At 34.0% G+C, this 10,946-nt stretch overlaps 1 protein-coding gene across 1 annotated transcript in view; it reads left to right on the top strand.

Moving 5' to 3' along the window:
* The window catches only part of ZDHHC17 (zinc finger DHHC-type palmitoyltransferase 17), a 189,428-nt gene that overhangs the window by 166,929 nt on the left and 11,553 nt on the right, over positions 1–10,946 (top strand). The window contains exons 12-13 of the mRNA XM_007947555.2: positions 1,321–1,463; positions 2,802–2,902. Coding sequence (XP_007945746.1) covers positions 1,321–1,463; positions 2,802–2,902 — 244 coding nt within the window. The remainder of the gene's footprint in view (positions 1–1,320; positions 1,464–2,801; positions 2,903–10,946) is intronic.

Here is a 10,946-nt window from a genome sequence, read left to right as displayed (position 1 = left end):
AACAACAACAACACACATGCCCACCTTCTCTCCCCCCAGTACCTACCCTCATCCATTTTCTGTCTCTCTTTACTAGTTATCAATTTTTTCTAATGTCTTGGTACAAAGTTCACACATACAAGTGATGAAAGAAAAATTGGAACCATTAACTATTTTACTGCACATGAAGTTAAACTCTGTAATCAGCATATTTAATTGTTAGCCTAAATTAAAATTACACATTTAGTTCAGAAAATGATTTACAGTAGCTAAATTGGGAGAGACATGGCCATTTATTTGAAAATGTGTTTTGTTTTCTAGAAGCCAACAGTGTGGAAAACCAAAAACCAAACTAAACTCGCATCCATTGAGTTGATTCTGACTCATAGTGACCCCCATTGGGTTTCCAAGGTGGTAAATCTTTTTGGAACTAGATTGCCCCATCTTCCTTCCATGGAACAGCTGGTGGGTTTGAGCTGCCAAACTTAGGTTAGCAGTCAAATGCCTTAAACACTAACTGTAGCATAATCTTAATCTTCAGAAAGATAAATATTCAGATCAATGAGAAAAGTGCTATTTCCACTTTGAGCTTTTTGGCCTGCAGCTAGAATATTTTATGTAGTTTTATCACTTAAAGTAACTCAAGAGAGGCTTTATAGCTAAGTTTTTGAAGAACTGTTACCTGGAAGAGGCAATAGACATTTCTTGCATTGCTTTGAAGGTACCGCTTTGTGACAACCAGACAAATACAGAAATGAAAGGGACTGTCCTTGAAGTATTGAGCACCTGCTGTAATAGGTGTGCAGAGGCACCTATCTCCATCTTATATATTCTTGAACCCTATAGATTGCTTGCTTTTATTCTCTATCTCATTTTAAGATAAACCTCTTGTATACTGTTTATAGGTGTTAACTAAAAATGTGTTTTTCAGGGTAAGCATCCTCAGGTTTACTCTTCTGATTTTAGACCATTAGTCATTCTTGTTGTTCTTATCTCTCTAGTAATCAGTTCTCCTGATAACATGGAGGAGTATTTGTCATTGAATGGTATGTTTTCTAGCCACGCCAGATGTTAGCTGGGACTACTGCTATTACCTATTTCTGACTATAGAACCTATAACTTCTCATGTTCCACAATTTTAACAAAATACTTTTAAATTGTTTAATACCTGTCTCTAGAAGGCAGAGACCAGCACTTTATACAGTGCCTGGCACATAGTTGGCATATTTGAATGAATGAATTTCACCCCGTTTTGCATGTTTTCACAAAGGTAACAGTGGTTCATATCTTAGTTACTTGAAACATGCAAAACTTTCTGACTAATCCTTTGTTTCTATACAGGAATTTCGGCAGAAGGTTATGCTAGGAACTCCTTTCCTAGTTATCTGGCTGGTTGGGTTTATAGCAGACCTAAATATTGATTCTTGGCTCATTAAAGGGCTAATGTATGGTGGCGTTTGGGCTACAGTACAGTTTCTTTCAAAGTAAGTGTGTTATTTTTAACTATATTTTTAACTGTACAGGAAAGAATATAATATATATACCCTGCTAGGATAAAAAAATTAATGTTTTATATATTTGGAACACTGCTTTTATGTGAGATATTTGATCTTTAGTGTGTAGAAATCTTTGACAAGTTAATATGTGAAATCTTAGATTTCTTAACACTATTATTTAAATGATTCTAAAGATGCTTTCCATGTGACAAAAGTCTAGCATATAATTTTTAAGGTTAAAATACATTTTTAGACATATTTAAAACATTTTAATAAAACTGAACTTAGATTGATAAATTCTAGCATACATATTGTTTGCATATTTTTAGGTATGGTAATAATAATGGTTGAACTCAGCTTTTCATAACTCTATCAGAAATTATATTTTCTTTAGGCATGAGCAGAGCAAGGGAGAGGTTTGATTTTAGTAGCAGCGTAGAGTCTAAGGATGACTATCAAGTAGGCTGAGTGCTTTTATTCTCTTCTCTTTTTCCTTTAAACACTGTGATCATTCTCTTTTCCTTCTTCCCCTATGTTCTGTTGGTCCTGCATCCACCACACTTAGGCAGATCCCCAGCACCAGAACTTTGCACCTAATTTTCATTTCTTTAGCATCTTGTTCTTACTTGAATTTCAAAAAAGAAGTCTGAAAATAATTCATAGGTGAGAATGACTAGTAAACTACTAACGTGTTAGTTCTTAAGAAAGAGTTTAATTCTAGATAATTAATCTCATTTTAGTGTTTCTTGCAGCTCAGTGAGATTTAAACAGAAAATGTGTAGTCTGCAAAGATGGTTGATCCTGCTAATGTTTAATAAAATTTATTAGTATATATTTTGCCTAGATTTTAAACATTATAAATTCAGACCTTCACTTCCACTAAATTAGCCAGTTCATTTAAAAATATGTGCCCAAGGCTGTACTGAAGTATATATTTAAAGAGTAATAATGATGAAATGTAGAGAACTTTGAACTCATTTGTTAAAATTGTAGCACATCTTTGGTCAATAATATGCTGAATAATAGAATTACTATGTGTAAAGTGAACAATTGCTTTTCAGAGGAGTACACGGAAATTCTGAAATTGAAAAGTACATGAAATATAATTTTAATTCTTAATGAATTAGAGTTTCAGAATCTTGCTGAGTCAGTCAGCAGTGAACTTATTAGTGATTAGTATAAAAACAGTATCAGTATGTAAGCATTCTCAATTCTGGTTAAACTGTTGCTTACACATGCAGAATATAATGTAATCTTCATTAAAATGAATAAATACTTTTTCAATGAAATATAGAGCTCAAACTTTATAAAATTCCTGTTTTACAGATCCTTTTTTGATCATTCAATGCATAGTGCATTGCCTCTTGGAATATATTTGGCAACCAAATTCTGGATGTATGTGACATGGTTCTTCTGGTTTTGGAATGATATCCTTTGGTTGAAAAGGTCCTATCTAGAGCAATTTTTGTTTGTTATTTAACATTAGGGCTGAATTATTCATGATTTGCAATAGTAAGACTGTTCCTAGAAAAAGAAAAAATGTGAACTAATCTAAATATTGTTTTTAAATTTTAATGCATTGCTTTTTAAAGCTGCTTTTAGTAACTATCACTAATAATAATAATAGTTGCCATTTAGTGATGTCTAAAGGGCATTTTCTTAAATACTTTCACTCATTAAATCTACATTTCATTTCCATTTAATAGATGGAAAAAGGCTTCATGAGGTTAAACTGTTAGAGTTGCTCAAGGTCACGTAGCTAGTCTCTCAAGCTGGAGTTGAAACACATATTTGTCTGACTCCATAACTCATGTTCCAAACCTTTCTTTTTTTCTCTGATTTTCATGTTTTAGTATCAAACTATTTTCTCTGAATATTTTCTTAATATCACAGCTTATTATTTTCCTGCAGTTGTTGTTGTTGTTGTTATTTGCCGTCGAGTTGGCCCGTAACAATTTTCTCTCATAGATACTTCATATCTCTTTTACTTCATGAAATTATGTAACACTGAATCTCTGTACCTGTTATTTATGCATGACTTTTAAAATCTAATTACTGACTTCAGTAAATTACTTCAGTATACTTCTTACAAATAATATAATGTGAATTGCAAGTGTGTTTGTATAAATGTGTAGATCAAAGAAATAAGACCAATGTTAAGTTTTGATATGTTTACATTAAAAAATTCAGTGAGTAAGATGGTCTGATTATAATAAAGGCACATGTTTTATAAATACCTGTTAATAATTCTTGTTTTACATAGTATGCAGTTTTTGGTGACTTGTAAGTGCACTGAACAATTTTAATTAACACCTGGCTTCAATTCACAATCTTGTGTTTATAATTTTTTTCTTTTTGTTGAATTGCCTTGTAGTTTAATTGAAAAGCAAAATGTGTTTATTTAATTTTTGAGACATAAAAACAATTACAACTGTAGCTACACATGTAATTCTTATGCTTTTACAGCTTTATATGACTATTTTCAGAAAATACAGTACTTCTTTATTCTTTTCATAGTGGAAGTATCTACTAAATTCTTCCATGTGGCAGTTTTCACTACCTCATTTTGGCCTTGTGTTATACTTTGACATAAAAGTTGTTTTATTAGAACATTTAATATAAGAAAGATTTGCTTGTTTTCATTACCTCATCTATTTTAAATTTATTAAAAGCACTGACCTCTGAAGTGACTTTAGTATCCAGACATACTTTATGTTTCCTAAATTGGGCATTAAATTTTATGTTCAATAAATGGTCAGATTCACATCTCAAAATAATTTTAGGTTGTTACTGTACTCCTAATCTGAATTATGCATGTAAATGGAGAAAAACAGGAAAATTAATAAATTACTAAAAAAAAAATGAAAACCTTATGCCAGAGAGTATTACATGGTATAATTTTAATTTCCCTTTCTTTCTCTTTTCTGTATTTGGAGAGGGTAAAAAATAGCTATGCAAATATTATTAAGCTGGGGAGTTGAGAATATGAGAGGGATTTTGAAGGGAAGGGCCTGAACATTCAAGGCTATTTAATTTGCCCGATTTGAATAATTCTGCCATTAAGTGGGTTGGTGTGTACAAGTCATTTTTTAATGCATTGAATAAATTACATGGATTAATTTAATTTTAAATAAAGAATGCCAAGTTTTATAAAAGAAAAATAAAACTTTTACTTGAGAATATAAATATATATAGCTTAGAACGTATCTTATAGATAAAAAGTGTTAAGTAAGTGTTTGCTGTTATTCATTCATGAGTTTTAAAATCTAATTAGGTTTTACCTAAACAGAAATTAAAATGTATATTCAGAGTTTCTTTTATTTGAATGTCATGTATATGATACTTTGGAATAGAGAATGAAATCACAAATAATTTTAAATTCTGATTAAAAAACAAAAAACCAAGCCCACTGCCATCGAGTCAATTCTGACTCGTAGTGACCCTGTTGGGTTTACAATGATGTAAATCTTTACGGAAGTAGATTGCCTCATCTTCCTCCCAAAGAGCAGCTGGTGGGTTTGAACTACTGACCCTCTGATTAGCAGCCAAATGCCATATGCGCTGCACTGTCAGAGCTCCTTAAATTCTGATTATCCACACAAAAACTGTACACTACTCTTATGTTGGGAGTTCTGGTGGTGTAGTGCCCAAGGCATCTGACTGCTAACCAGAAGGCTGGCAGTTATGTTATAAAAGGACTATATCTATAGATCCTACGTGATTTGGGAATTAATTTTTTCAGTATTAAACTTCTGAAGTCAGGGAGAGGTGCTTAAGAAACCCGTAGGAAGGGAACAGAAAAGAGCAACAAATGTTATAATGGAAGTACAAAGGAAAGAGCCATGAGGTTCATGTTAAAAAGTATTAATTAAGGTACAGAGATAAAATGGCACCAGCTGTCAGAGACCACCTCTCTTGTTGACCTTAGACTCTTTTCAGTTACTTCTACCACTTTGCTCATGCAGCTTGCAACTACATACATAATTAAATGAGTGCAGATTAGACTAGTATTGGAAAGTGGAATTGTAAACTTTATTTTGTTTCTCATAGTTAGGTACCCAAGTATGTTACTTTACTAAAAAAAAAATTTGTGGTGATAATAAATTTTACATTGATAAAAGCTATTTGTCTTAATAAATAAATCTTATATTCTGTTCTTCAATTCATAAAGTAGTTATTCCTCCATACACATATTTATTCAGTGCTTTTTGGTGTATGGTTCTTTCAGATATATTTTATTTGGTTCTCAGAACAATTATTTGAGATTAAAAAAATAAAAAACACAAGTCAATACTGTTTTCTAACTGAGAGAAAGATTAGGTTCAGAGAAATTCTGTGTCTTGCTCAAAGCTACATATTGTTGTGAGTTGCTGTTGAGTCAACTCCAAGCCATGGTGACCCCATGTATAACTGAATAAAACGTTACCTGGTCCTGTACCATCCTCATGATGGTGGTAACAGACAGTGTTCAGTTGTGATCCATATGATTTTCACTGGCTAATTTTTGGAGTAGATTGCCAGGGCTTTCTTCCTAACCTGTCTTAGTTTGCAAGCTCTGCTGAAAACTGCCCACCATGTGTGATCCTACTGGTGCTGGAAAATACTGGTGGCATAACTTCCAGCATTGTATAGCAGTGCTCAAGTCAACACAGTTAGACAAATTGACAGTTGGGTGGTGATCAGATAGCTAGGTAATTATCAAGAGTTTGGTCTAGAGCTCAGCTTTTTCATCCAATTCAGTCTGTTTTCAAATGTTCCTATATTATACTCTGAACATAATTTTAAGTTGGTATAGCTTTCCTAGAAAATAATTGGTGACCTGTACAAAGAGGTTTAAAATGTCTCTTTAATTTTGCACTTTGGCACTAGAGTTCTATCCGTTTTTGTAGCCTGGGATAAGAGAGTGCAGTTGTCAATTCTTGTTCAGGGACCTGGGTCTTCTAAGTTCTAGCTCTTCTAAGATCCTGTTAAAAGTTTTGACTGAAAAAAAAAAAAAAGTTTTGTCTGAGATTCTACACAGAGATAGAATGATCCTGGAAATTACTCCTTACCTGGTACTACCTCAGTTTGATTAAGTCACCTTGTTGATGGTTAAGTTCTGGTACTTCAGTGGTACCAGAGACCATGCCTCTGATGTATTTTCCAGAAGGGGTTTTCTTTTATAACATCTTACTGTGATTTCAGTGAAAGTTTACTGAGCACATTGGTTTCACATTCAACAATTTATATGCATTTTGTTTAGTGACATTAGTTGCAGTCCCCTCAATCTAAAAGTACTCTTCCCACTTCCTTTCTGAGTTCCCTGTTTCCATTAGTCTTTCTTTTGTGTCTGAAAGGGTTTTCCTGAACATGTTAATCCTTTTGTATCCAAATTGAATGGAGCTAGGAGTGTATGAGGGCCTGGATGAGACTGATGAGAATTCCCAGACTATGTCTTCTCACCTATATTTTTCCATGCCATTTACTAAAACTATTGGTAGGTGAAAGAGGTATGAAGAGCTACTCCCCCCAGGCAGCCTGTCTCATCAGAATCCTATCCTTTCCTTGGCATCCAGTTTTGAGTTTTATAGTAATATCCGCTTTCCTTTTTTAGCTGTTGCTGGTAGCAATTGGTTTGTTTGGTTTACTGTTTTTTGTTCGTTTTGTTGGGTATTTCTTAAACAAGAGCCCTGATGGAGTGGTTAAGTGCTCAGCTGCTATAACTGAAAGGGTGGTGGTTCAAACCCACCAGTGGGCTCTGTGGGTGAAAAGACCTGACAGTCTGTTCCCATGAAGATTGCAGCCGAGGAAATCCTGTGGGGCCACAATTGACTCAATAGGCAACAACAACATGTTAAAGAAATGTAGTATATGATTCATTCTAGTCTCCTAACTTGAAAGTGTAGTTAAGATGTGTTTCTTTAAAAGTAATCAGGTTGGAGTTGGAATTCACAGCAGGCATCAAAATAACATCTAAATAGATTAAAGAGTTAAATGTAAAAAAAGTAATTCCATAGACATTTAAAAGAAAACAATGGCAATTTAAATATTTGTTTTATCTCTAATTGGAGAAGAACCGTTTAAGCATAAAATCATACAAATTAAAACAGAAGAACACTTCTTTTGCCTCTAAAATTGGCAGTATTTTTATTTTCTTTCAGTCGCATTGCTGCTAGGTTTATAAATTGGTTTATCTTTCTGGAAAATAATCTGGTAGTATAAAAATATACATCAAGCCTTAAAAATGTTCACATAGAACATCTTTCACAAAGACACTGTTCACAAAATATTTAATGATGTAGAAAATTTCACTGAGTGGTTGGAAGAGACAGAATAGCATAGGTAATAGGAACCTGGGTTTTAACACTCCTTCTTTAACTCACATTGTAACCCTGGCCTATTTAACCTCTGTCTCAGTTTTGTCATTGTAAAATGAGGATAGCAGCAGGACTTCTTAGGGTTCCTGTGCAGTTTATATGACACATCCCATTGCCCTCTAGTCAGTTCTGACTCACAGTGACCCTGCTGGACAGAGTACAACTGTCCCATAGGGTTTCCAAGGCTGTAAATTGTTAAAGAAGTGGACTGCCACATCTTTCTCCCATAGAGAACCTGGTGTGAATGCACTGGTGCCCTTTCAGTGGTAGCAGCTGAACAGTTAACAAATATTGTGGCACTAAGGCTCTTAAATGACACATAGTGATTAATAAGTGTTACTTACTTTATTAATCTTAATAATTAAACAGTATGATCTCAATTATGGTTAAAAATGCAGAATACCGAAATAAGTTATTTCCATTTTGTGGAATTGTTTTTGTCTTTATATTTTCTAGTGTTTTCTAATGCATACTTTATTTTTTATATTGGGAAAAGAATTTTTTTTGCAGTTTTACAAAAAAGCAGTCATGCCATTTGTACAGTGTCTGTTTCACTTAGCTGGTCTGACCTATTGCTAAAGCACTAAAAACATCTAATCTTTTTATGTGTAAAGAAAAACAAGTTTCTGATATTTAATTCCTTAATATCCTTTTCAAATAATAGTCATTTATTGAGCTGTTAGTTGGCCCCATATAAATTTCATCTAAGTTATAAGAACATGACCTATTTATTTACCTATAAGCCAATTTTGAAAGTGCTATGTAATAAGTAAAGGTGCTGCCTCTGACTAGTGTCAAGAGTTTAGCATTCCTTGCATCTACCCAGCTTTATTCTTACAGAGATTTTTAGCTGTTGGAACACCTTAAAGTTTACTTGCTGCTGAGTATACCAGTGTATTTTTGGAATAATGATGGTGAAAGCTGGAGGTGGGTGGGAATAGGAAATTAGAGAAAAAAGGAAGGAGAATTTACTTTTGAATACTTTCTTTGCCAAACACATTTTAGAAACTATATGGAAGGTGATAATGAATGCACTAATCTTTTTTCCTCCCCTTTTTCTCTTGTATTTTAAGTTCTTTTAGTGTTTTGGCATTTACCAAGCAAAAGTTGGATTATTTGATTCAAGAAGCTGTTCTTTCTCTATCTGTGCTTCTTAAGAACTGTAAACAGTGTCTCCATATGATAATATCCCCCAATCATACAAAAATCTTGTATGAAAAAAAAAAATCTTGTATGATTGTACCCACATAAAATCTTGAAAATGGTATTTGAGTATACCACGTGTTTTGTATCTCAGAAATTTATTGCTCTAGCAATATTACTTTATTTTTCCTGTTGTTGTTGTTGTTATATGCCGTTGAGTCAGACCTGAGTCATAGCGACCCCTCCTTGGGTTTCCAAGGCAGTATCGCTATGGAAGTAGATTGCCTAACGTTCCTTCCGAGGATGGCTGGTGGGTTTGAACTGCGAGCCCTCAGGTTAGCAGTCAGGTGCCTTAGGCACTACGCTACCAGAGCTCCCTCAAGAAGGTTACAGACATAAAAATCAGGCTTTGGTCACAAGCATGTTTAATGCAACCACAATAAGAAAAAAAGGTTCTGAAACACATACCCCATTTTAAGAAACTCAGTGGTTTAAGGAAAAATAGGTGGCTTCCAAGTAAGCGGACATACATGCTAGCTAGCTTTCAATACTAGGTATTACCTTCTTCTCAGTTTGTAGCCATCAGCTATGACATATCTTTTCATAACACTGTTATACTTAATCCAAAAATTAAACTGGTATTTATAGCCAATATATAATGGGCCTGCATTTTCTGTAAAGCATCACTATTCATAGCTTTTTAAATCAATTTAAAAGGAGTTTGGTGGCATAGTGGTTAAAGCATTTGGCTTCTAACCAGAAGGTCAGCAGTTTGAACACACCAGCCGCTCTGCACGAGAAAGATGAAGCAGTCTGCTTCTGTAAAGATTTACAGCCTTAGAAACCCCATGGAGTAGTTCTGCTCTGTCCTAAAGGGTTGCTATGATTCAGAATTGATTGACTCTACAGCAGTGGGTTTAATGCAGCGTAAGAACACTTTGTTCATTCTCTCAATCTCCTTTTCTTGCCTTGGAGTAATTTACTTTTGAATATATAAATACATAGTTCACCACACTATGTGCAACACAGTAAACCCTGACCAACCCTTAAAATATGAAATGAAAGACATGATTATATTTACTAATGAATACACCAAACCCTTAACTACAAACACTATATTCAGTCCCTGTAAAGCCATCAAATGTTTGAAAGATTTTTAAATATGAACAAAAGGGTCTAGTTTTAAGAATTGAGTTATAAATGGGTGAGATCACTCCCCATTTAATACAGAGGAATCCTAGTGGTGTAATGGTTAAGTGATCGGCTGCTAACTGAAAATTTGCTGGTTTGAACCCACCAACTGCTGTCTGGGAGAAAAGACTTGGAGATCTGTTTCATGATGTTACAGCCTAGAAAGCCCTGTGGGGGCGGTTCTACTCTGACACATAGGATCACTGAGTTAGAATCGACTGCAGCACAAGAAAAACGGTATTCTTCAAAATCGTTTTTGATTTTCACTTATATTTATAAATGCCTGGTACATTTCTTATGTTTTCATTAAATAGAAAATTATAAGCATAGAAACTGTTCTAAGCACGTTTATAAATATCTTTCCTAAAATTAAGATAAGTTTAAGTGTATTCAAAAACGTTAAATATTACATGTTCATTGGATTCTTAACCCTACCCCACCCCAAGTGATAAATAATCACTATTAATTTTTGGTAACCATTCTTTTAGACCTCTGGCTAAACATATAATATGTAGAATAAAATTTAAATTAAATGAGGAGGATAAAAGGCAAATTTTTCCTTTTTTTAATTCCCTGGAGTTAAGAGTAATCTTTTAAATAGACAAGTATGAAATCAGAGGTACTTGATACATATGTTGTTGTTAGGTGCTGTCGAGTTGCTTCCCACTCATAGCGACCCAGTGCACAAAAGAACAAAACACTGCTCGGTCCCGCCACAGCTCCATGATCCTTCCTGTACTTGAGCCCATCGCCACAGCCACTGTGTCAATCCATTTCATTG

This window comes from Orycteropus afer, unplaced genomic scaffold, assembly GCF_000298275.1.
Source record: "Orycteropus afer afer isolate SDZICR_OR568_19922 unplaced genomic scaffold, OryAfe1.0 scaffold00190, whole genome shotgun sequence".
Lineage (NCBI taxonomy): Eukaryota > Metazoa > Chordata > Mammalia > Tubulidentata > Orycteropodidae > Orycteropus > Orycteropus afer.
Note: the sequence above shows the minus strand (reverse complement) of the source record. Positions and strands in the feature narration are given on the sequence as shown.